Consider the following 27,959-nt stretch of genomic DNA (forward strand, 5'->3'; position numbering starts at 1 on the left):
TATACGCGCATAACACGAATGGGTTAATGCCCAATGTTTATATTTAAATAAATATTTGAAAGTATATCAATGCAAGATTATATAGGAAAAGTTTATACATGGGTAATTGAATGTCGAATTTTTTTATTTAAATATTTAACTCAAAGACTCAAAGTATATGAATCCAAGATAATATAGAAAATTCATTATAATTATTACTAAAATAAATGTTTGCAACCTTGTAAAATCGATAGTCTAAATATTTGGTCTAAAAATGATAGTCTAAATAAATACTACTTTTAATTTGAATTTTTCTAAGTGTTCTTAATTCTCTTTTGAGTAACATTGTCATTGTCTTCATCTTTACTATTTGTTCTCTTCGTTTTTGTTGGTAGTGTGTTATTTGCAATTCGGTTATTGTTGGTAGCATAGATGACAACGTCATGCAATGAGATTATGATATAGGAGTTATGGACTTTCCTTTAGGTGTTCTTCTTGGAATTCATTTGGTTCAACTATTATTGTTGAATGAGTTATTGTGGATAAAGAAATCCCTAGTTTAAGAAAAAAGATTAAATAAATTAATAAAAATTTGAAAATTTAAAATATTATGTATTCCAAAAATATTAAAAGGTAGTTTCTAGCTTCAATTTGCTGGGTAATGGGTTATTTGAGTACTTTCATTGTCAACAAATCCCCCAAGTAGTTAATATGAATGGTTTCAAACTATTATTTTTTATTTTTTTCATGGTATTAAATAAATACATATGTATCATTTTTTGGTGTAACTACTAATTTATTTAATTCAATAAGAGTAAAATTGAGTGATTCCGCTTCAATTTGTTGGGTTATTATTTGAGTACTCTCTTTGTCAATCAATCCCCAAGTAGTTAATATAATTAGCTTCAAATTATTTAAAAAAATTCATAGTATTAATAAAATACTTTGTAAATAAATATATAACATTATTTTGTACTATAACTTTGATATTTAATTACAAGATATTGTAAAAATAAGATAATGGACAATGTAATGAATATCAATTGATAAATTTGAATGTAAAGAATCTTTGCATGAGAGAAAATAAAGACAATATAACTAATGAAATTATTTCTCTTATTTAATTTAATTTTTTGATAATGAATAATTTTTTCAAATAAAGGTATTGTAGATCAGACACATAATTCTAAATTAAATAAATACATATGTATAATTTTTTGTTGTAGCTACTAATTTATTTAATTTAATAAGAGTAAAATAGAGTGAGAAACTTAATTATGTCAAATTTGATTGAGATGAGGTTCGAACCTAAGACCTTTCTTATAGAAATTAATGGGTAAGTTAAAAGTTAACGGAATATTAACGGAGAAGAGAATATTTAACGGAAAACTTAACGGATAATCATAAAAGTAAGGTTAAATTAGGTAATCTCTATTAATAATATTAATCTGAATTATCTTAACCATCTATTTGATTAAATAATTCATCTGAACCATCCATTTGATTAAATAATTTGACCGCCATTTTTTCTACCCATTTTAGGCCTAACTCTCTTTGGCTCTTATTAGTATAGTAGATATATTAATGGGATTTATTCTTCTACTTAGGTTGTGTATGTATAAATCTCTTTTATGTCCATAAATGTCAAATTTGTACAATTTGACTATATTATTGATTTTTTTGTATTATTTAGGTGGGGAATGAGCTTTCTAAGATTTAGACTTAAGGGAAAGAAAGTATCATGTTGTCATTTTAAAGATACTCTTTTTATGAGGTTTGATTTAAGATTCAAGTACGAACTTATTTCACAAAATTATTATGACGTTTGTCAACAAGTTTTATGCTCAAATAAAAGATTTTCAAATCTATGGAAGTTTTGATTGGAATGTGGTATTTTGAGCAAAATTTATTCAAACAAAATATTTTTCAAACTATGGAAGCTAAGTTGAAGTTGTGAAAATTGTGAATATGCTATTGAAGTATTGAATTATATTTATGTTGAGAAGTACCCGTAATTAAGGAACAATCCCCGAGTATTAGGGCACTATGGTGCGTCCTGTTGAGGCGGGTCTATGTACCCTAATTTACATGGTAGTCAGTAGAAACATATCTTGGCTACTAGGGCTGGTAACTTCCCGTAGAGGCTTGGAATCCTCATTCGGGGGTGTGCACACTTAAGGTTAGAGTCTGGTTTCCATTAGAAATGGGAAAGTGTGGAGTGTTCGGATGTGTGGGAAGCACCGTTCACTCGGGACTAATAATAAAGGACCCTGTCCCATTTAAGAAAATTTTATATGTGATAATATTATTAAAAGTTCCATATGTTTTTTGATATAATTATCTATAAATTATTTTTTCTAAATCAAAGGTGCAATGCATCCGAGTTTTGAAAAATGGGGTAAAGTAAAGTAAATTCTTATTTTCTAAAAATTGTTTTCTTTAGGGGCAAACAGTCCCTTAGCAAATTTTTTCTAACCCTTTTCTCTTTGTTGTTGCTTGTTTGAGTAACAGGAAGTAATTGATGAGAGATATAGTGGCAAGAGCTGTAGAATGATTTGCTTTTGGCTCTCGGGATTTAGAAATCAATCTATGTATTTCAGGACTTAATTAAGTTTTATGATGTTAAAGACTAGTGTTGAGGACTTTGTAATTTTTGTTGTGTGGTTTAGCCTTGCATCTGACCTTGTTGGGTTAGGTGTGGCGGTAATACCCTCAATTTAGTTTTGTAAGCTTCTACAATGATCTTAGTAAATTTTCAATTAAGAAGTAAAAGAAAAAATTAAGCAACAATTTGCTCTTAATTTGGTGTTGAAAAATGGGGGTGTTACAAGTTGGTATCAGAGCAGTTTGAACCTTTAGGAGCCTAGATTTTGATAGTGCCTAGGTTGGAACTTTAGGAGTTAATAATTTGGGAGAAGAAAGTCTAAGAATATGACTAATACCTAAGGATGAACTTCGCGGCAAGGTTGTTAGCTTAATTTCTTAATTGATTATTTGATATTTATGTGCAAGTTATTATCTGTTGGCTGTAGCTGCTGCACCCCTCACCTCTCAAGTACGTGTTTAAATTGCTTGAGATTTTCGTAGACTAAAAGTGTGCTTATTTGCATATCTGTTTATGTGCCTTATATCTTGATTTGATTCAGGTATTAGTTCAAGTTACGGGGACGTAACTTTCTTTTAAGGATGGTACGTAGGATGGTAGGTTTTAACACCTCGTTTTTGGGTGTTATATCTCTAATTTTGTAATATAATTTACCCCTCAATTTAATTGTTTTTTATGCTTATTTTCTTTATCTTGGTGAATTTGAAATTCGTTTGTGTCTTACATTTTGATGAATGTGGCTTTGTGGTTTACTATAAATGAATGTGGTTAAATGGTTAATATTCACCAATTTGTTTTAAGAATGATATGACAACCAAATAACTAAAGACCTCCGTAGTTAAGCGCGTACTTTACTAGCTCTGAGATCCAACACTCACCACTTCACTCATAATTGAGGGGTAAAAAATAGATACGATCATAGTTGAGGAACTGAGTCAGAACATGGGTATAAGTCAGGGACCAAAGATGCAATTTTTCCAAAAATTAATATGTTTAAATTAATATGTAACATTTTCATTAAAAAAATGATAAATATTTTTAATATAATAAATTAATACTTTTAAAGTAGTGATGCCAAAAAAAGAAATGAGTGGGGTTCAGCTCGCTCCATTTTGAAACTGGCTGAGAATTTTAGCTCAACCTGGCTAAACAACCCGCTTCTTACTAATAAATTAATTAATATTTTATTTTGAAATGTTATTAACTTTTTGTATAATTTAAGACTTAAACTCTAACCTTCTATATAAGAACAATTACACTTTGACAAATACATTGTAGTCTAGTGACATTCAATGTCCCGATTTACACTCCCATATGGATGATGGGAGACTCTTTGTGCTTAAGTAGGTTGAGAAAGAAGTAGCTATGAATAGATACTACATTGTAACCTTCTACCAATGTGGAACAAGACTCAATATTTCAATTATGCTTTTGCATTATTGGAATGATTTAGGTCACTATGATATTAATAGTTTTTGTATGTATTTCTATAATGATACAATTGTACAATACTTTACAAATATTATACTACAGAGTATTTTTTTTATCGCACAAAATTGTTCTTACATCATTGTTAGACCTGCACGACCTAACTACAAAGTTGTTGATCAGAAATACAACTACACCTTGACTATAAACGGTAGGATTGTCCAAAGCATTTATAATGTTAACATCTCACTAGCTCCAATTGAACAAGTTTACACATCATTCTCAGAATTTTATTAATAGATAAAAACTTAGCTTCTAAAGAAATTTGTAAGTTAATTTTTACTATATCATTATAATAATATCTATTGTAACCATATATTTCGAATTATTTATCTTCATCCTTTGTTGACAACAATTGTAGCAATTGTCATTGATAAACTGCTAAACCATTTGTCTCACCAACGAATGGAAATAAAAAATCAATGACTTCATTGTTTAATTTAGTAGCTACAACAAAAAATAATATATATGCATTTCTTTAATTTAGAATTAGATGTATATAATGCATTTATTCAAAAAATAATTATTCATTATCAAAAATTTGAATAGAGATATAATTTCATTAGTTATATTATCTTTATTTTCTACGATTCAAAGATTTCTTACCTTCAAATTCATTAATTAATTATATTCAGTACATTTTCTATTGTCTTTTTTTTTTACATTATCTTGTAATTAAATATCAAAATTATGATACAAATTAAATATGTTATACATTTATTTACCAAGTATTTTATTAATATCATGGGAAAAAATAATAAACCGTTTGAAGTCGATCGTATTAACTACTTGAGAAGGATTTGTTGACAAAGAGGGTATTCAAATAATCCAAAAAAATTGAAGCAGGAAACTACCCCGTAATATCTCTGGATTACATCACAGTTGTTCACTTTAAAGGTAAATCATATTTCTTTATTAAGATGATCTAAAATGTATTAATTTTTACTACTTATCTAATTTTATTTCTTAAATAAAATAGAAATTTCTCTATCCATAAGAACCCATTCAAAATAATAGTTGAACCAAAAGTACCTCGAGCAGAACACCTAAAGGACTAATATGCTTTTATACTGATAATAATATGTAAATGGTAATTAGATCATTATCTTACGTAGCTACATTTAAAACTCATTATTAAAAATGTCAATGTAGGACAATAGAACATCGTGGCACACTTGATGCATCAAAAAGATGTCGAGTATGCAAATCCATAAAATGAAGGAAATTAAAAAATAGCTACCGTTGCAACATTCATTGATCTTGTATGCAAAATACTTATTGTGCATCCTTTAAATATATTAGAAATAATATAAGTTTACAATTTATTTCATTTTTCAGACTCAAACTGTTTGAATTAAAGGTTAAATCAGCATCAACCATAACAACAAAAACACTTAATATTCAGACTACCTACAGAGTCATTGTTGTTACCATCAAGTAAACAAGTTATAGAACTAGAACAAAAAGTACTCATGAACCTTCTACAAATATAATAAATATTAGTATTATGTGCAATACTTTCACATGAGAATCTACGACACACATCTTACAACACATGAAACGCGTAGGGGAAAATCCACCAGTTCCAAATATCAATAGGTGCTTGAAAGATAAAGAGTTCATAGTACAACGTAACTAAAATCCTAGTCATATACACAACAAGGAAAATCTAAAATTTCCTACACCATAATCTCATTGCATGACGTTGCCCACTATGCTACAACTAGTAACCCAATTGTATATGATACACTATCAATAAAAAAAGAAGAGGACAAGTACTGAAGATGAAAACAATGGCAATGCTACCTAAAAGAGAATTAAGAAGAATTAGAGAATTTCAAATCAAAAGTAATATTTATTTATACTTTCATTTTTAGACTAAGTATTTAAATTACCATTATTACAAAGTTGCAAACATTTATTTTAGTGACAATTATAATCAATCTCTCCTATATTATCTTGCATTTATATACATTAAATTACTGATTTAAATAAACGAATTCAACATTCAATTACCTATACATGAACATCTTCTATATAATCTTGCATTGATATATTTTGAAATACTTATTTAAAAATAATCATTGAGCATTATCTCATTCGCAAAATGCACGTGAAAAACTAATATATATATATATATATATATATATATATATATGCTCAAATGTGGTCGCGCCTTCCCGTGAGGTTAATGTGGTATGCACCACTAGTATTAACAAAATAGACTGCTAGTGTTAGGAAAATGCACAACAATGAAAATGCACAAAAATACCCCATAACTCTCTTGCCCCGAATTGTGCATTTTCGAACACTCTGTAGTGTATATTTGCATACTTAGCGGTGTGTTTTTTTTGGTTGTGTTATGCATTTTCTAACATTAAGTGGTGTATTTTGTTAACACTAGTGGTGGAAACCGCACCGATCGCACAGGAAGGTGCGACCACACCTGAATTCTACTATATATATATATATTTCTATTCAAATGCGGCAGGAAGCTCCCATACGGTCGTGTGGCCTAATCTGCGTCGTCTGATTTCATTAATCCAACTGCAATTTGCGTATGTTTAAGTGGGGTTATTATGCTAATTTTAGTATCTATATTACGTGAATTGAAACGGTGCATTTTAATACATAGTGCGGTGCGTTTGAATACATGTTGTGGTGCATTTTATTACGTATGTTGGTGTATTAACTGTGTTGTGGATTGGTGTGTTTTAATCTATCCGCTAGTGCATTTTCATACGTACAATGGTGTGTAACTGTGTTGTGGAATGGTGTATTTTAATACATCCTCTAGTGCATTTTAATACGTAGAATGATGTGTATTTTAACACATGTGTTTCTAATAATTGTGTTGTGGAATGATGTGTTTTAATCTGTCTTCTTGTGCATTTTAATACATTGAATGGTGTGTATTTTAACACATGTTTTCTAATAAGTGTAATAGTGCATGTTTATAATCTGGGATAGGGATTTTCAATAAGTGGAATTGTGCATTTTAACACACGTTGTGGTGCATTTCAATACGTAGAATGGTGCATATTTTAGCACATGTTTTCTAATATGTGTAAATAGTGTATGTTTATAATCTGACATGAGGCACGTTGTGGTACATTTTAATATGTAGAATGATGTGCTTTATCACGTATACTGATGAATTTTAATTGAATAGGTGCATTTGGCTATAGTGTGGAATGGTGTGTTTTATCGATCCTCTAGTGCATTTTAGTACGTAGAATGGTGTGTTTTGTAACATATATATTGCGCGTTGATTTGATGACTTGATATGATCTAATGGCTAAAAATAGGCCGCACGGCCACACCTGATGACCATACTGCACATGTCAATTTTAAAAAAAAAAACATGGTGTCATTTTCATAATTATCTTCAACTTCGCTTTGTAAACTTGAACACTTAAATATGAATTTTGTAACAGCTAAATATGTAAACATGAATAAATTAATATGAATTCTGTAACAACTAAATATGTAAACATGAATAATTTTTTAAAAATCAATGAAAAAACTAAATTTTAAATCTAAACCATAACAGGGTGTTTGGTTGGAGGGTGTTACAATTACATTCCCACATAATTCCACGTAATTCCGTATGTAACTAAATTCCTTTGTTTGGTTGGAGGGAATTGTAATTCCACGGAATTGCAATTCTCTCATTTTCATGGAATTAGAATCCCATAGCCCCCCCTAGGATTTTAATTCAATGGATTTTAAGAAGAAAAAAAGGTAATCCTAAGACAAAATTACCCTTCTCCTTTTTTTTAAGCCTAAAATTGATGCATGACATTTCCTTCTAAATTATAGCGTGTATTATTCTTCGACTTCCCTTTGTGTATATTCATTTAAATCTTTATATGCAACAACTATTCAAAATTTGCATTCTTTATATGCATTGTTTATATACAACAACTTTCCTGTATGTTCAATATCCTTTGAATTTTTTATATGCAGAACTCTTCAACATTTGCATCCTTTTTATGCAACAACTCTAACAATTTGTGAAATAATTTGTCAATTATAAATAATAATAATAATAATAATAATAATAATAATAACAATAACAATAACAATAACAATAACAACAACAATGGGCACTTTAGACTTTATATTCCCATGGAATTGCAATTATTTTCCCACCTAATTCCATCCCTCCAACCAAACGCCCCATAAATGTTATACCTTAAGCAGTAAAAAGTGAACCCTTAAGCCAAATACAAACATAAATTTAGTCATAAATGTTAGCTATATTATTATCTGACAGTTATTATTATGTTATAGTATATGCTTTCCTTTCTAGTGGTTCTGGTTTAGTCAAGTAACTACATCCTATAGAATAGGAGAGTTCTCTACTCACTCTCCTATAGGACTCTCTTTTGGTTGTAATCAATTAATTCAGTAATACGAATGTTCATCTGGTATCAGAAGCGTTAGGCTTGTTTAGTTATTATTTCTTTTTTTTTTCCAGACTGGTTTTCTCGTCGACCGTCGTCCTTGTCCAATGGTGTCCCATGTTTCCGATCGTGTCGTGACCACCGCCACCTCCCCTTCTCCGGCGACGCCCAATCACCTAACGGTAGCACACCACTTTGTGTCTATTAAACTCACGGCGAGGAACTACCTATTCTAGCGCACCCAGCTGGTTCCGTTCTTCCGCGACCAAGGACTACTTGGTTACATTGACGGGTCTCATTCGTGCCCTCCGGCGACCCTCTCCACCGAGCCACAAGCGGCAGCTGCTACTGCGACGGCGGCGCCACCAACGCCCAACCCTGCGTATGTGGCGTGGATCCAACAAGATCAGTCGATCTTGTCCCTCCTGATTTCATCCCTCATGGATGAAGTAATGTATTTAGCTGTCGATCGGAACACCGCCCAGGAGGTGTGGGACCCGATCACAGCGACCTTGGCTTCCTCCTCTCGCTCTCGCTGCCTGAGCTTACTTGGGCAGTTCCAAACCCTCCAGCAAGGCAACAACACTCCGGCCGACTATTTGGGTAAGGAACAGATAATCGCGGAGGCTCTCTCTCTCGCCGGCCGCCCTCTCTCGTCGGACGAACAGGTATTGTATGTGCTGTGTGGTTTGCGACCAAAATACAGGGCAATGGCGAGTGCTCTCACGGTCTCCGGCGCGCCGGTCACTCTGCCTCAGCTTGCGGATCACCTTCAGGCGCAGGAGTTTATCCATGCTGATGACTTCGCACCTCTTGACTCCACACCTCCAGTCAATTCCCCGACGGCAATCCTCTAACGCCCGTAGCTGACAAGGACACGGTTAGGGCAGTTATGGGCGCGGCGGCAGTGGCGAAAGTCCGAGATGTCAAATTTGTAGATCCCATGGTCACACAGTCGTCTACTGCTACAAGAGGTACATCGATTGTCCGAGCCCTCGCGCAAATGTAGCAGTCTCCGGTGATCCGTCACATGTGGTTGCAGACGCATGGTATCCGGACACAAGAGCATCATCTCATGCAACTCCGGATGAGCAAATGCTGGATCATTCGGACGCCTACACTGGTGGTGATATTCTCAAAGTTGGCAATGGCGCAGGTTTGGGAGTTTCTCGTGTGGGCCATGCAGTAATCCCGTCCAATTCTAAAAATCTAAATATGTCTAATGTTCTACATGTTCCCCAATTATCGTTACCCCTATTATTTGTTTATAGATTACCAATGAGAATAATGTGTACTTTGAATTTCATAAAACTTATTTTGTTGTGAAGGACTGCAACACATAAGCAGTACTTCTTAAGGGGTCCACCACTGGCGGTTTGTACAAGCTGTTGCTTCCACAGTCTCACTCTGCATTCCTTTCCTCTAGAGCGTCACCAGTTGTTTGGCATCAACGGCTGGGCCACCCACACCGTCAAGTCCTCCAGCGGGTCCTAAAACACTATCATGTCACACCAAATTCAGTTAGAATTGCAAAAATCTGTACAGCTTGTCAGCTTGGAAAATCTGCCCGCTTTCCTTTAGATAGGGTTCCAAACACTAGTCTAAATATTTTAGATTTACTATACACGGACATCTGGGGTCCGTCACCAGTTATTTCTGCTTCTGGTTCACGCTATTTTGTTTTATTTGTAGATTATTTTTCCCGCTACTGCTAGTTTTATCCGTTAAGGTTAAAATCAGATATTTATAAAAATTTTGATACGTTTCGGGTGATGGTAGAACGGAGGTTTCGCGTTCTATCAAAGAGCCATTCAGTCGGATTTAGGGTGTGAATACCGACGCCTCCATATTGTTTTCGAATCTCTTGGTATAACTCACAGACAGTCGTGTGCATACACCCACGAACAAAATGGTAGGGTAGAACGCCGGAATAGGCACATCGTCGAAATCGGCCTAGCCCTACTCGCTGAAAGCTCAACCCCTCAAAAATATTAGGATTATGCTTTTGAAACAGCTACATATTTAATTAACCCCCTACCATCTTCTGCCATAAATTTCCAAAGCCCCCATTTCCGTCTCTACAAAACACAACCTCCATACACATTATTCCGTGTCTTCGGGTGCCAATGATACCCTTATCTACGGCCTTAGGCATAAGATAGAGTATCAGTCTACCCCGTGTGTCTTCCTAGGATACCCGATCTCCTATAGGGGATATCGCTGCATGGACATTAACACGGGAAATATCTTTATCTGTCATCACGTCAGATTTGCTGAATCTATCTTCCCATTTGCTTTGCAATCTTATTTACAGGTTGACACAAGTCAGAAGCCTAATGCTTGTATTCATGAGCACAAATGATGAGTGTAAAAATGGTGTAATGTCGTTCCGCTTAGGATTGGGGCTATGGCACGTAATTGTGTGAATTACCAGGCACTAGAATATATGAATTAATAGAATCCAAGCAACAAAGACTGAATGATGTAAAAGAAAGCAATTAATTAATATGTAAACTGTATGATAAAAGTATGGGCCAGATTAGGGGGATTGTAACCTTGATGTTCTAACAAACTCAGGATTAGGGAAAGAATAATTAACCAAGGGATATATGGGCAATGCACAAAAGAATTCTACTCAGCTACTTTCGTAATCAATAAGAAAATTAGACTAAGATTGCCCCACTGTCGTGATGCATCAATCATAATCTTAAGCACCTAAGCATTGTAAGCCCCCAAAATTACCTCTACTTTCATAGCAGGAAAATTAGGTTGAAATTGGTAAGGCTCGAGGTCTCCATCCAACTGTCGTTGTAATGAATCCCTCTCCTAGACTAGTAATTAATTCTGGCCACAAACCAATAACTAGTGCAAAGAAATCCCCAAATCAACATAAACCCTAGGTAAAAGATTCAATCCCTTTATGCAATTAATTACCAATTGAACATCAAGATTAACAATGGATCCCTAATCCAAACCCATAAACGAACTACTCCCGCATGATGGGAGTAAACAAAACAAAGCAATAATTAATAACCATAAACATTGCAAGAAAATAATAAAGGAATAAGAGAACTTAACTGATAAAGAACAAATCCAATCTTCAATCTTTGATTCCAATCTTGAAATTAACTAATCTAATGTAAAACTAATCTAAACTATGCTAGGAAAATATAAAGAAAATAAACTAAAACTAGCTAGGGTTCAGAACTCTGTAAGGGAACCTGCTCTAATTGTAGAGAATAGGTCAAATATATATGAGGTAGATGGGCCTTGACCCATTAGGCAACTTTCAATTCTTTTTCAATTTGTATTCTTGTTTCCTTTCTTCCTTGTAATTCCCTTTTCTTCCAGAACTTGTCCAAAATGCTCCAAAATTCCTCCTTTGTAGTTCCTTGTAGATAATTCAACACTTGGGACAATATAACACACAAACAATTCCCAATTTCACTAGGATAAGAGAAATACAATTAAAATAAGGGGTGAATTATTGTATAAAATAGAAGATATCAACTCTCCCACACTAGAACTTTTGCTTGTCCTCAAGCAATTACCAGGATAATCTTCCCTCCAAGCACTGCAACTGATCACACTTCCTTCCTGCTCAACCAATCATTCCACCAACCAACTCATGCAACCTAACCTGCTTTAAGAATCATCTCAGAATCACAAGTGAGTTCCCTTCTCAGGCCAATAACCGAGCACTAGAATTAAGGTAAATTAGAACCCTGTATGCACATGTACTCAGTTGAGATTATGCAAGACTTGGCTTAAGATGAACTCCCATAGACATGCCCTTCATACTCACATAGATCACTCTAAAACTGCATGTTAAGATCAAATAAGACTTTATTTGGCTCGTAATGGGGCTAAGGGTGAGTGGCTAAACAAAGAAAGGGTATGGAAAAATAAACAAAAGAGAGAGAATTTCACACCTATTCACAACTAAACCTAGAGGAGACATGGAAAATATGAATCAAGAGAGCAAAACATAATTAGAAAGACAAGAGTATTCTAAACTAGTGGGGGTGAGACAATTATTCATCCTGACTTGCACTTTTATTCATCCTTCTTTTTCTTTCTTTTCACAAACTTTTTTCTTCACTTTTTTTTTTCTTTTTCTTTTCAATTTTCTTTCAACCAACAGCCACTTTCTTTCTTTCAATTCAAACCAACCAATCAATTCCTTCACCACACCCCCACACTAGAACAAAGATAACATGAATAACTCTATCAAAAGTAAGCTCAAATAGGGAAATCTCCTCTAAATTAAAGAACAAATGCTACATTCTCTCTAAGGGTGAATGGAAATATATGGCTAAGGGCTAAGGGTTAAATAATATGGCTAAACAAGAAAAACAAAACAAAGAATGGGGTTAAGTGCTTTTGCACTTATTAAACAAGAACAAGGCTCAAAGGGGACAACTAGAGAAAATAATTGTAACACAGGGTAGGTTTAAAGGCTTGGGCTAACAACAATGACCTAAATCACTTCAAAGCATGCAAATTCTAGACTTCACTATGAAAGCACTGAGACAAGCTATGACAGAACAAATATCACCGGAATCCCACATAAGCCTTCACTAGCAATGCATAACACACAGGGGGAACATTTATGTTAGAGGTTAACCCAACTATTGGCAAGAGACTGAATTAAACACAAGCTCAACCTTGAATCATCCTTGACAAGCTAGGCTGCACAAGTACCACCAAAACAAATCACCAACCAGCAGAGAGGAGAATGGTCACAGCCACAAAGCAAAGAAACTAAACTATCCACAGTGTTGCACATTGAGTCCTTCAAGCAAAGTTCACCAAAAATTTTATTTTCAAACCAGAAATACCACCCCCCCCCCCACACTAAAACTTGGACATCGTCCTCGATGGACAAACAATTAAGCACAATAGAGAGGATACAAAGAATAAAATCAATAATGAAGCACAAATTCAAAACTAATAGAGAGAGAAATTAAAAAATCGAGTTAGGAAACTGAACCTTGAATTCTTGATGCAATGAAGAAAAACTTTAGAACCTAAGAAAGACAACAATAGTGCACACAAGGAAGTGGGGAAAAAATGGCAATTTTTTTTTTTTTTTTTTTTACTGTTGGGGTCAAGGGCTGGGTCATGACCGTGATGTTGGCCGTGACCCAGAGCTCTCTATAAGCGAAAACGTACTGGAAGTTGCGGAAAAGGTCACGGGCGGGGTCATGGCCGTGATGTTGGTCGTGACCCCGAGCTCTCTATATGCAAAAATTCCGTTTTTCGCACCAAATGCCTGTTTTCACCTGTAGATCAATCCAAAACATCCCCAAAGCACTCCAACGCCTAAACACATCATAAACACTCAATTTCCAAACATTCCCCACTCTTTTAGAAGTAAAATAAATCAATTCTCACTCAAATATTCCCTTACCAAACCTCTTGAAAACCAAATAAAGACTAAAATCTAAAATCTAACTAAAGCAAATAAATTAAATGCAATAAAATAAAATGCAAGAAAGTAGAGGATAACATGGGGTGCCTCCCATGAAGCGCTAAGTTTACTGTCGTCAGCTCGACTCAACCTCTCAAGATCAACCATCATTGAATTGAACAAAGAACATCCCATCCTTCCTAGCAAATTTTTCTTCAAGATAGTGCCTCAAATGGTGGCCATCAACAAATTCCTTTATACACAAGTTCACCACCATAAAACTCAAACACTGTTCCTCCATGAACTCAAAATTCAAGCACACACTTTCACCAAACCCATACTTATTTTCCCTTAGATTTTCCTTTCCTTGAGCAAATAGGGAGAACCTTGGGTCTTCTTTATGAACTAAGATGAAGTAAGAATCCTTGGACATGAAAATTGGCCAATGGGGGCCTCCACACTCAAAAACATTGACACCTCCCGGTTCCCAAGTTAGTCTAAAATTCTCACCCAAGGGAGTGTCATCAAATGAAAGACATACCTCGTTTGTGCCACCAAATTCATCAACTATATCATTCTTGAGCACTTCTTCACTTGGACCATCTTTAAGTTGCTCTTTGGCACCATTCCCTTGTAACTCCACACTTTCTTCCCAATTCAAAGACTCCATTTCAATTTCATCATTCACTTTCTCATCTTCATTAGCTTCATCCTCCATCTCCTCTGCATCACCACCTTCACTTGGTGTGAACAACTCATGTATAGCATCTTCATAAGGAATTGAACCTTGAATGGGTTCTTGAGTTGTCAAGCCTGTTCTTTGAGCCTTAAGATCTTCCACTTGAGCTTGTAACATGTTCATTTGAATGATTAAGTTATACATCATGGACCTCATCATCTCCTCATCAATATGTTGGCTTGCTTGTGGAGGTCCTTGATAGAATAGCTCTTGAGGTTCCCATTGATCATTGGCATGTTTTTCCTCACTTTGTCTCATGGGATATCCACCATCCTCAATGTCATCATCAGGTACAATAGTGACTCCCCAACGCCTAGCTATTGCTAAGGTTTCCTCATCAATTGGTTTGCTTGCTTGTGGAGGTTTTTGATAAAATGGCTCTTGATGTTCTTGATGTACAGGTACTTGAACTTGGCCTGGATATCGAAAGTTGGGATCAAAGATGTAGCATCTTTCGGCTTCATGTGATCCTCCACATATGGCACACCAAAGAGGTTGTGGCATGAACCTTGGTGGTGCACCTCCTTAAAAAACTTCTTCATTCATATTGGCACCAAACTCTTGAGGGAAAGATTGGTACTTCTGAGGATGTGGTGGGTAAGGATTTTGGTAGTGTGGATTGAAATCTTGTGAAGGTTGTGGGTATGGATGTTGGTAGTTTGGAGTGTATTAAGAGTATGAGTTTTGGGGGTGGAATTGTGGTGGATGGAAAGTTTGGGATTGAGCATCATAGTAATGGGTATGAGGTGGGGCTTGAGTTGGGAAAAGATTTCCATATCCATCATATCCTCCATGATCCATCATGGCAATCCCTTTCAATCAAATCAAAAGATATAAACTTGCAGGCACATTAGCAACAATTTTTTTTTTGTTATTATTATTATTTTTTTTTTTTGTGATAAAAACTTGATCTCCTAAAATTCACTAACTCTAATGCTAGTAAGAAATTAATCACACAATCAAAACCAAATAAACCAATACCCGGCAACGGCGCCAAAATGTCATGAGCACTAATGATGAGTGTAAAAATGGTGTAATGTCGTTCCGCTTAGGATTGGGGCTATGGCACGTAATTGTGTGAATTACCAGGCACTAGAATATATGAATTAATAGAATCCAAGCAACAAAGACTGAATGATGTAAAAGAAAGCAATTAATTAATATGTAAACTGTAAAATAAAAGGAAGGGCCAGATTAGGGGGGTTGTAACCTTGATGTTTTAACAAACTCAGGATTAGGGAAAGAATAATTAACCAAGGGATATATGGGCAATGCACAAAAGAATTCTACTCAGCTACTTTCGTAATCAATAAGAAAATTAGACTAAGATTGCCCCACTGTCGTGATGCATCAATCATAATCTTAAGCACCTAAGCATTGTAAGCCCCCAAAATTACCTCTACTTTCATAGCAGGAAAATTAGGTTGAAATTGGTAAGGCTCGAGGTCTCCATCCAACTGTCGTTGTAATGAATCCCTCTCCTAGACTAGTAATTAATTCTGGCCACAAACCAATAACTAGTGCAAAGAAATCCCCAAATCAACATAAACCCTAGGTAAAAGATTCAATCCCTTTATGCAATTAATTACCAATTGAACATCAAGATTAACAATGGATCCCTAATCCAAACCCATAAACGAACTACTCCCGCATGATGGGAGTAAACAAAACAAAGCAATAATTAATAACCATAAACATTGCAAGAAAATAATAAAGGAATAAGAGAACTTAACTGATAAAGAACAAATCCAATCTTCAATCTTTGATTCCAATCTTGAAATTAACTAATCTAATGTAAAACTAATCTAAACTATGCTAGGAAAATATAAAGAAAATAAACTAAAACTAGCTAGGGTTCAGAACTCTGTAAGGGAACCTGCTCTAATTGTAGAGAATAGGTCAAATATATAAGAGGTAGATGGGCCTTGGCCCATTAGGCAACTTTCAATTCTTTTCCAATTTGTATTCTTGTTTCCTTTCTTCCTTGTAATTCCCTTTTCTTCCAGAACTTGTCCAAAATGCTCCAAAATTCCTCCTTTGTAGTTCCTTGTAGATAATTCAACACTTGGGACAATATAACACACAAACAATTCCCAATTTCACTAGGATAAGAGAAATACAATTAAAATAAGTGGTGAATTATTGTATAAAATAGAAGATATCAGCAGCGCCCTAGGGTTCCGGGCTCATAATCTCTAACAGTCAACCCACACCGGACGATGTGTCCTTACCACTTGTGCAAGAGCCAGCCCAATTGGCCATACAAGCCCCTACTGCACCACCTGAGACACAGGCTACCTCGAGTCAAGCTCCGCACTCGACGCAAGACTCAGGGCACTGGCGAACAATTTTATGCTCTTAATGCGACTACTGACCTGACGTGTTACTCTCAAGCCATTGGCCACCTTCATTGGCGGGACGCCATGGATCAAGAATTCAACGCCCTATTGCATAGCAACACCTGGAAATTAATATCGGTTACTCCTCATATGAACATTATAGGTTGCAAATGGGGTTTCAGGACCAAACGCAAAGCCGATGGCTCAGTTGAGCGTTACAAAGCACGTCTTGTTGCAAAAGGATTCAATTAGGTAGCGAGTGAGGATTTTTTCGACACGTTTAGCCCGGTGGTCAACCCGACTATAGTCAGACTGCTCTTTTCTTTTGCAATCTCCAACAACTGGACTCTACGTCAGCTTGATGTTCACAACGCCTTCCTGAATGGTCACTTGTCTGAAACAGTCTACATGAAGCAACCACCAGGTTACGAGGACCTTGCACACCCACGGTATGTCTGCCAGCTGCAACGGTCGCTTTATGGCCTCAAACAGGCACCTCACACCTGGTTTAATAGATTGCAAGAGTTCTTGACGGGATCGGGGTTTTATTACACCACTGCCACCTCCCGAGTCTACCTCCTAGTATATGTCGATTACAACATCATGATGGTTAATGATACACGCTTGATCAACACGCTCCTCCGACGCCTCTCCAGTACGTTCAAAATCCAGGACTTAGGCAAGCCCAATTTCTTTTTAGGCATTGAGATGCTTTCCGACAAGTGTGGCACGTTGTTTTCGCAGCGTCGGTACATGGTGGATATTTTGTCTCGGGCAGGCATGTCTGATTGCAAAAGCCCTAGCTACACCAGTTGTAGTTACCCAACCAGCCACTCTGTCTCTTGAACCGTTTGATAATTCGACTCAGTATCGTTGGATTGTTGGGGTACTCCAGTATCTGACTATCACGCGTCCAGATCTGTCTTTCTCGGTAACCCGGTTATGTCAGTTTATTCATTCTCCTACAGCCGATCACTGGGGTCTACTTAAGCGGGTTCTTCGATATGTTAAAGGCACTCAAGACTACGGGCTACGGTTAACCTCATCACTGTCGACAGATTTGCATGCTTACTCTGATTCCGACTAGGCCAGTTGTCTTATTGATAGGAAATCCACAAGTGGTTATGCGGTGTTCTTTGGCGACAACCTTGTGTCGTGGGTCTCTTGGAAACAGCGCACCGTTGCTCGTTCGTCCACTAAAGCTAAGTACAAAGGTCTGGCTGACGTCTCTGCGAAGGGTACCTGGGTAATCTCCTTGCTACGGGAACTTGGGCTTCATTCGAGTAAACAGGCACAATTATGGTGCGATAACCTCGGTGCTACATATCTGGCGGCCAACCCAGTCTTTCATGCAAGGACTAAGCATTTAGAGATCGACTATCATTTTGTTCGGGACAAGGTCGCATCCGGGGACTTCGTGGTTAACTTTGCTTCTACACGGGATCAGCTTGCAGATATCTTCACCAAACCCCTACCTGCACCGCGTTTTCAAGCTCTTCGTGACAAACTCAATGTTGTTGCTCTCCAACCTTGTGCTTGAGGGGGTGTGTTAGCTATATTATTATCTGACAGTTATTATTATGTTATAGTATATGCTTTCTTTTCTAGTGGTTCTGGTTTAGTCAAGTAACTACATCCTGTAGAATAGGAAAGTTCTCTATTTACTGTCCTATAGGACTCTCTTTTGGTTGTAATCAGTTAATTCAGTAATACGAATGTTCATCATAAACTCTAAAATATAATTCTTAAGTGCAAAGCACTTTGTTATTTTTGCAAGTGCAATCTTTTAATATTAAATGTGCAATATGTTAATACTAAATGTGTGTTTTGTAATAACTAAATGTGCGAACCTGAAAAATTATGAGAAATACAGATTTTAGTGTTCAAGTTAGGAACTAAAATAACTAGTAAGAAACAATTAACTAAAAATGCTTTTTTTTTTTTTTACTTTAAAGTAATATTTATCACTTTTCTATCAAATACTAATGCTTTTAATGTAAAGTTAGGGCTATATATATTGTCTATTTGCTCTTTGTATATATCTGCTAGTTCTGTCTTCATCTAAAGAGTGTCTTCTCACTAATATCTAGCTCAATTCACAATTACAAATTGATATTCTAGTAAATTGGTAAAGTCACTTGTATAGATTGTCTATTTGCTCTTTGTATAAATCTGCTACTCTGTCTCTCTTGACTTTCATGGTTGGAGTCAACAAACCGTTATCAATCTGCACAGCCAGAAAACACTTATATTCATGTCTAAGCCTTTGGCATTTCTTTGAATCTGAAAATGATGGCTCAATCAGCAAGATTATTACCGTAAAAGGCTCATCAACGATGAGGATAGGCCCGACTTGAAACGTGCAACCTGCTGTCCTGCATTACGTGATTAACTGCGTTGAGTATTTTGATTGTTGAAGCTAAAAGATGACAATAACTTGCAGATTGTGGTAGCCTTACCATTTTCTAAGTTCTTCATGTAATATGGTAACTGTTTTCTCCTGGCTAACTTCTGTGGCATTAGAGTCGATAACAGACAATTGTTTGGCAGCTAAAAGTACCTCCTCTTTGCGTGGTACGACAATAGCTCCAAGACGCCGTTTGTCCTACACGATAATGTATACATATGATATCGAAAAGAATTGATTGGAAACTGAAAAGGCCTAGTACACACCTGACCAATGACAACAATCTGTTGAATCAAATTGCTACCCATTGCAGCTTCTTCAATCTCAGATGGTTCCACGTTTTCGCCTATTCTTTGCACATATCAGTTGTTACATAAACTTCTTGGAAATGTCTTACAGTTAAGAATGTGGATAGCTAAGGACTTCTATAGAAATTGAAATAGAAATAATATACAGATACCCAAAACAACTTTACAATCACCTGATGAAAGCACGATGGTATCCTTGGCACGACCTTCAAGGACGATAACACCGGAAGAATTGCGAGATCGCCCAACAGAATGATGAGGAACAATCCAACCAAGATCACCGGTATTTAGCCATCCATTCTCATCAATAGCTTGCTTCGTAGCCATTGGATTCTGAACACAGAATAAATACATGTTTATAATCAAAATTAACCAACAGCAAGATTAGTATCACAAGACAGAAGCAGATATTCTAAACAGATTTTAATATGTTGCAAGTTGTAAGATTTATCAAATAACAAAGAAAGCAGTGATGGCAGCGAAATGATACCAATAAAGAAAACTTCGAAAATCATTACCCAATGTTAATATCTAACCTTGTAGTAGCCCTTCATCACTTGTGGTCCCTTGACTTTGACAAGGCCTTTTGAACCAGGTGAGAGGACCTCACCTGTTTCATCGTCTACAACTTTTATTTCTGTGTACTGAATGGGATGCCCAACTGAGCCAAGGATCTGCAAATATTAAATTAGCAACTTGCATGACATAGAATCTCGTGGATATAGGCAAAGTATAGTGCAGTAAACAAGTAAATACACACTATTTTGTGCTAAGGAATTTTAGTGTGGCGGGGACGATTGTAGTGGCCAGTTTAGATGCCCTAAGGATTGGGTCTGTCGCATTTGTTTCTTGAAAAGTTACCTCTAATCAAAATGGTTTTGAAGAATTTAAGTAATGTTAACGATATAGTCTAGATTGATGATTCAAGCATTTGAATAATTGCCCATTAAAACCAAATAGGAAAATATAATACGAATCAAAGCAAACAACTAAAAGTGCATAGTTTCAATTTGCAGAGGATACAGCACATACATTATAGTTGGGCCGCCGACAAGAAACAACAGGAGATGACTCTGTTAAACCGTATCCATTTTGAACTGTTATGCCAATTGCCTGAATGATATCACATCTTGAATCAGAAGCTAGTATCAATACACACCTTCGCTTTAGATGGCTACAAAGATAAAGCACCAAACCTCAAAGAACTTGTCAACATGTGGAGAAAGACTACCACCTCCATTTATTCCAGCCTGCAAAAAACCAAAAAAAATATGAAATCATAATTGTCTTCTTGTTAAATAAACTCTTGTTGCTAGGAAAGTATAGTAATGAAGTGCTCCTGAATCCTAACTGACTCTTATTTCAGCAATCAGCATAGATATTCCTATCCACAAATGATTTGTTCTCACTATGAATATGCTCTCTATATACACATTTTCACACTAAATAGACTTCCCCTTCTCTTCCTGAAATTTTACCTTGCTCGGAACATGCATCATATCTTGAAGTGCCAAGTTATGGTGTATGCGCATTGCAGGCTGACCGGTCCAAATTATATACACTTCATTTTTTAGAAATAAAAAATAAAGTGGACTGGATCTAACCAAGTTGAGAAACTCATTCACACCCCCAAATTTCTTTAATAAAATAATAATAATAACAATAACAACAATTAATAACAATCACAAAGAAATATTAACTTCAGTTTCTGAACACTTAAAAGGCATGTCATGTCTTGAAAAATATGTATGCTTTAATACCATACCTTAGAAATGCCAATGTTTGAATGAATTTTACTGTACACTAATTTCTTCGCCAACCTGTGCAATGGCCACAATAGAGCAGCAATAGCTCTGGCCCATAACCAGTCCAAAACTGAAACAACGTAAGAAGGCTGTTTTGGATCTTTTGTTAAGCATTTCCCCTGAAATACAGAGAATAAAAATAGTTGACAATTCAGACTAACAAGTTAAGGTGTTGTAATTGATTTGATTACAGCGCATCTGGTATAATTGAAAGAATTAAAAGGACGATGTTAAACCTCATAAATTCTCTTGGCCTCCTTGTATACCAAACTGATCCTTAGAAATAGCAAGGCAATGAGCTTTCGAGGAGTGCTGCTCGTATTAATCTGCTTCAGAATTCCACTGCAAGATTATTAAATAAAAACAGAACATCATATCATGAGATAAAAGAACAAATACATAATATTTATTATTCCAGGTAAAATACGGAAATTTAGATTAGAAATGTAATAGACAAAAAGTTGGATTGAAGAGAATTGATATTCATGAAATTGTTTTTTTAATGTTTTAGAAGCTTTTAGCACAAAATTTTCAACTTATCATTGCAAAACTCCTCTAGTCCTCGGTAAACTTGTATGAAAAGAAGTCAAATAAAACAAAGTAGTTAGTTGAATAACATTTACCTGTATAATGTTTCAAATACCAAAGGAACTGATACAAGGTAATGTGGCTGATAGCGTTTCAAATCTACCTAAAATATAAGTATACTGAATCAGAAGCTTGACGTATCTTCCTTTATTTATTTTTTTAAACAACAATTTCAGCTGCAAATTATGGAGAACAAAATAATGTATAATTCTAATATGTTTAAGAACTAGATAACCTGAAAGTCAAAATGCAACAGCAGGAATATTACAATACAAGATACCTTCAAGTTTTTTACTGTAGTGTATATTTGCTCACTTCCAGATGCGAGTATGAAATATTCACATGCACGTTCATACACATGCCAAGGAGGAAGTATGCTCAGGAATCTATCCCCAGGTTTAACAGGTACAGGATCCGAGAAACTCGTAACCTAGGCACAAGCATAATAACAAGGCCTTAAAACAAAAAAAAAAAACAAAAAACAAAAAAAAAAACAAAATAAGGGCAACACTTCCATGGATGGTACAAGCGAAATAACAATCAGCACAGATGGTCAAACAGTATGTTTTAGAAGAAAATATGTCAATGTTATATGATATAAACCACAACATTAGCCAAGAGTTGGAAACCACATCAATGTGGAATTGTGGATCAATAACATAAAAAGATGTTCACTGAACTAATCCACCCATATGCAGCATCCTCTCTCTTTGAATTTAAATAAAGCAACCTTAGCAAAACATTAATTTCAATACAGTAGCTCTACACACTTGTTCCATAATCAATCTAGGATCAACAATATCTACAAAACCATGTCCTATGCATTCTCTTATTATAGGTCTCTTTTTTCATATGATCAATTACAAAGTTTAGGAATATTAAGCCCTAACTAATCTAGCATTTTGCTGAAAATAAATACTATAGTATATTATTTTTAGTATTTCTTGTTTTGATGTTTTCAGGTTTCTGTTTATAAAGGCCTACAGTATTGGCCTTGTTACTGTATTTCAGGCTAAAATGAAAAGGAAGAAACCTGGTGAAGCAGATTTTTATGTGTAAGCATTACACCTTTCGGATTGCCAGTAGTGCCACTAGTATAAACAAGTGTAGCTACATCGTCGGAGTTGATTGGTTCATATACGTATTGATGCCCTGCAATTGCACTAGTTAGTGATCTTATGGACACATTTAGTACAAACTGTCTATCTTGATACTATGTCTTGTGCTCCACCTCAACCCGAAGCCTTAAAGCTACTAGAGAGGAGACACCTTATTGTATTTAGCAACCTCAACAATATACAATTTCTATCTCAATGATAAGAATGTGTACTACTTATAACAATACGTAACCCATATGTCTGAGGTAGAATCACTTACTGGCTTCTTGTGGATGAATTAATGTCATATGACTCTCATTCCCCAAATCTAAGATCTCTGTATAACTATATATGGGAAGTCCATCTGTTACTTTACTTTTGATACTTGATTTCTCTCCCCAAAGTAAGATGACAAATCTTACATTCGCTCGGGACTGGAAGCTTTCTGCAATTTGGCTGTACATTTCAGGATTGTCGACAGCAAGAGCAACACTGTAATTATAGTGACAGGCACATGCCATTGTTAAATTTAGAAACATACCAGTTTCAGCAAATTGTCCTATTTCAATCACAAATACAGAGATATACAATCAGTGAAGTTAAAAGCTTCATTTTATACTTTGATGGATTGGATCAAAAGAGAGAGGATTGGGAAGGGAATGTGTGAAGGTAATCAACCTCTAGTTCATGTCTTTATAAATGTAAAAGTAGGCACCCATTAAATAAAAATCCCAATAATTTCCTGGGGTGTATAGATCAAGCATGGAATGAATTAACATTTGGTTTGAATACACAAATGGAATAGGAATAGGAAGCAATGACAAGGGGTGATGATAGAAGAAAAGGAAGGTTGGAGGAAGATGAGAAAGATTGAGAGAAGAATGACTATTCAAACCTTGGACGAGGAAGAGAAATTTCAAGAAACCCCCGTTACTTGGAGGGAACGGGATCAAGGAATTCTGGGTATCCATCGGGGGCAATGGTTCAGGTTTTTGGGGGAGGAAGAAGAAGGGAGATAAAATGTCCATGTACCACTGCAGTTGATGCATGATTACCAAAGCCTTGTTATTAATGAAAGCAGAGTATAGTTTGGTCTATGAAGTAAACAACGCAAACACCAGATACATAAGCCACAAATCTGATCTAAATTAAAAATATTGTAATAATAACTTCACAAGGCAGAAATTTCAATCACATGTATATGTAAATATATAAAACATTCAAACCAAAAAAAAAAATGAAATTAATAGTGTTAATAGAAGCAAGCCTCTGTAAGAACATCTGAACTGACTGACCTATCAGAATGGTTGTATATTTGCAAAAGCTCTTCAACTGATGACCTTGAACCCCTCACCACATTGATTGCTCCAGTGGTCATTATACCTAAGGAATATAATATATTTTATTTGATAGGTAAAACGGTGGTTTCTTACCCAAACAGCTAATGTAATCAAAAGGTCACTTTTAAAAGTACAACCATAAATAGTTGAAACAGTATGGCAGTTTTTAAAAAAATAATAATAATAAGTAAATACAAAAGTAGTGTGAATTGTGAGCATTATTAAGCCTCTAGGACTTTAGAAAAGTTATAATCTGTCTAACTTCAAGCATTAGCAAGATACTAAAAATTCCATTAAGAAACAGACAACTTTACATCCACGAAATACTAAAAATGAATAAAACTCAAAGACAACTTTGTCAAATTTTGTCATGAATGGATTTCTGTCTATTGTTAAATGTCCTAAAATGTACTCGTAAAATATAGTCAGCACCTTTCTGAGAATGTTGTGATATATGGGCTGCACATACTTTTGGAAGCTTACAGTCAATATTCAGAAGTAAGAAACAAGAGAGAGAGAGAGAGAGAGAACCTTGATCTGCAACAAGCCACCGGCATGAATTGTCAGCAAATAGTGCGATTTTTTCATCTGGATTTAAGCCAACAACTCTTAGACCTTCAGCAAAGCTCACAATTTCCTTCTCAAGCTGCAGTTAAAAGAGTTCAGATAAATCAAGATTAAGAAAAAGTTAGATTCCAGTCTTTTTGAAACAGGATACTTAAATTGCTTGTACAGAAATCCTCTACACTAAATGGAAATGATAAAAACAGTAGAGTGTGAACATCAAGCAGAATAGTTGATGTTAATGTTGTAGGATGCAAAACAACCAATCCTTTTAATAATGAATTGAAAGCCCTGAAGCTATTGATTCTCCAATGAAGTACCGAACCAAGCCCAGAAAAATTCTGAGAAAGAACTTAATTGGCAATAACAGGAAAACTCAACACCTTTGTTACAGTAGCTGGCTACCATACTTAAGAATACCCCACATGTCATAGCAATAACTCATAGAAATATGATGGAAACCACAAGGTGTCTATACATTTGGATTCATAGAAGTGTAGCTCATTATAATATAGTTTCAATACATTTCAAGTAGATAATAACTATCAAAGAAAGAAGCAATAACTTATCAATCAATATAACTTTGCCAATATATCTAGGAATTTATTAATTACTTTACCTCTGTTAATGACCTTAATGCCAAACTACTACATAATGCCATAATGGTAAAAAAATTGAGCACTTAGTCAGTACAGCAAGACCAACCTTAACAACAAAGGCCAGAACAAGTCCACAAGACTCAGTACAATAGAAGACATACGAGAGAAGTATCTAGAAAACCTTAATTCTTTTAACCATTATGCTTCAGATGATCATCAAAATTATCTGTAAAGTGATAATTAATCATGCAAACGAAATGCCGCTGACCTGCTTATAGCTCATATTAGTTGGAGGATTATGGTATCGGTCCACTAATGCTACACTATTGCCAAACTTCTCTGCTGCCGTCTTCCAGATATCAGGAACTGTTTTCCATTCTGAAGATGTCAACAATCCATTGCCCGACAACAACATGTGCTCCAAAACAGGAGAACACTTCCTTATTTGCATTTCCTTCAACTTAAACAGAACATAAGTAACATAATGAATAAACTAGGGATTCTGAAATATTCAAACAATCTAACATAGCATAGCAGTTATTCAGTAATACATTTTCTACATAATGATATTTCATTCAAAAGTACATGCTAGGAAAGAGGTGGAAGGATGTAAAACTTTTGCAAATAAACTCAAAAAAAAAATATAAAAAGGTTGTACCATCAGAAGATACATCAGCAAATAAACTCAGTCCAAAACTTTATTCTTTATATTGTAAGTTGAGACAATATCTATCTATCAATTCATTCTCAATCTTCCTGATTGTATCCAAAACATATCTGCTCTTTGAGAATCCTATTCCAATACCATCTAAACCAGTTATGATAGTCTAAGACTTGCTAAAATGGTTAAAAGCTATTATCATATGATGTTAAATACTTTCTTCCTTACACTTCACATTATGTGCGCACTTCAACATAAAGTGATGCTGACAAGAAAACTATGAAGATGAGAAGGTAACTAAATACTTGCTTAGAAAAAAGCACTAATTCAATAGCATAATTATCCTGATTGATGCAAGCATGGATACTACCATTGCAATTAATTAAAAAGAAAACCCTAAACATGTGTAGACTAAACCACCTAAAAATCAAAAGGATCTTTAACATAGCATGACCAACACTGTCCCATATCATCCCTTTGGAATTTATGGTTCAAAAACCAAATTTCCCAAAAGAATTTACACCATCACATCAGTTCATAGCAGTCTCGTTACAAACATATTACAAATTAAAGCCAAGCTCAAAGCTTCCGCATTAGAAGAGCAATTGCGCGAGACAATCAGATTCTCAGCAGCAAGAAACTAAAATTAAATGCAAACAACAATCGTTTCCTATTGTCTAAATAGATGTTTTATAGGACAAAATGAAATACTACGAGTAAATAAGACCAAGCAGCCGAATAAATTTACTCAATTCTGGCAAAATGACAATTTTATATCATTGCGGAAAGAGAAATTAAGATGAAAAGAAGAACAAGGTATTCAAGAAAATCACAGTTGAGTCGCAGAAAACTCCGAATTTCCGGCTTCTCAAACCCCAATAATTTAGCTGCCAGTTCATCTTGAGGTCCTGACATGCATGTTTTCCATCATAGGAGCTGCTCCAAACCAGAAACGGCAACGGTTTAATATTCAGCACCGTCATCTTTCATCTGTGTGTATCCAATCCAGAGATACTAAGACGAAATAATCATGTATCCGGAGAAGAAGATGAGGAGTGGCGGTAATTGAAGAATTGCAGGGTGGGCGACCGTTAGGAAAGGGAAGAAGGAGCGAGAGAGTTAGTTAAAGGTAATTTGAATGGACAAAATCTTTAAAAAGTAGTACAAAGATGTGCCCATTTCGAGGACCCCGCCGGAATACGAAACCAAAAACAAAATCTTCAATCGTCGTCCCGGGGAATTATCAGACAACAATTCCCCATCCCGATTAACATAATTTCATTTTTTTTTTACTACGACAGAATACAAAATTTGAATTCAAACATCCCTATTAACGTAATTTCATTTTTTTACTACGACACAATACAAATTTAGAATTCAAACATTCTAGCAATGTTGCGGAAGACACTAGGGACTCCTAATGTTTAGTGCCTATGGGTCGAATATATTCTCTCAACTTTTTCCAAGTAGGTTTATGAGTTATTAGATTATTTTAATTTACAAATTAATCAACTGCATATGTTAGATGGTTAGTTGAGGACATGACTAAAGGAATATAGAAAAAGAGCAACCAAACAGATAAAAAAAAAAAAAAAAAAAAAAAAAAAAAAAAAAAAAA

At 35.2% G+C, this 27,959-nt stretch overlaps 1 protein-coding gene across 2 annotated transcripts; it reads right to left on the reverse strand.

Moving 5' to 3' along the window:
- Nucleotides 1–18,940: 18,940 nt before the first annotated feature.
- LOC116017803 (probable acyl-activating enzyme 16, chloroplastic) lies at nt 18,941–27,640 on the reverse strand. Of its 2 annotated transcripts, none has more exons than XM_031258441.1 (18): nt 27,175–27,640; nt 25,949–26,134; nt 25,049–25,163; nt 24,473–24,560; nt 23,458–23,669; nt 23,114–23,232; nt 22,361–22,510; nt 22,116–22,183; nt 21,729–21,834; nt 21,453–21,611; nt 20,884–20,937; nt 20,720–20,800; nt 20,224–20,361; nt 19,861–20,020; nt 19,646–19,725; nt 19,432–19,577; nt 19,290–19,347; nt 18,941–19,199 (listed from the first exon to the last, which is right to left on the reverse strand). In XM_031258441.1, exons 1-18 carry the CDS (start codon nt 27,322–27,324, stop codon nt 19,107–19,109), a joined length of 2,163 nt encoding a protein of 720 aa, XP_031114301.1. In that variant the 5' UTR covers nt 27,325–27,640; the 3' UTR covers nt 18,941–19,106. The 2 variants fall into 2 exon arrangements, with proteins under 2 accessions (XP_031114301.1, XP_031114300.1); XM_031258440.1 differs by having other exon boundaries at nt 25,949–26,140.
- Between the last annotated feature and the right edge of the window lie 319 nt (nt 27,641–27,959).

Source organism: Ipomoea triloba, chromosome 4 (assembly GCF_003576645.1).
Source record: "Ipomoea triloba cultivar NCNSP0323 chromosome 4, ASM357664v1".
NCBI classification, from domain to species: Eukaryota; Viridiplantae; Streptophyta; class Magnoliopsida; order Solanales; family Convolvulaceae; genus Ipomoea; species Ipomoea triloba.

Coding starts and splice junctions, on each gene's coding strand:
- LOC116017803 (XM_031258440.1), bottom strand. CDS start 27,324: ATGACGGTGCTGAATATTAAACCGTTGCCGTTTCTGGTTTGGAGCAGC. Junction 26,141..27,174: donor GAGTTTTCTGCGACTCAACT/GTGATTTTCTTG, acceptor GTTCTGTTTAAG/TTGAAGGAAATGCAAATAAG. Junction 20,021..20,223: donor TGATGAAGGGCTACTACAAG/GTTAGATATTAA, acceptor TTCTGTGTTCAG/AATCCAATGGCTACGAAGCA.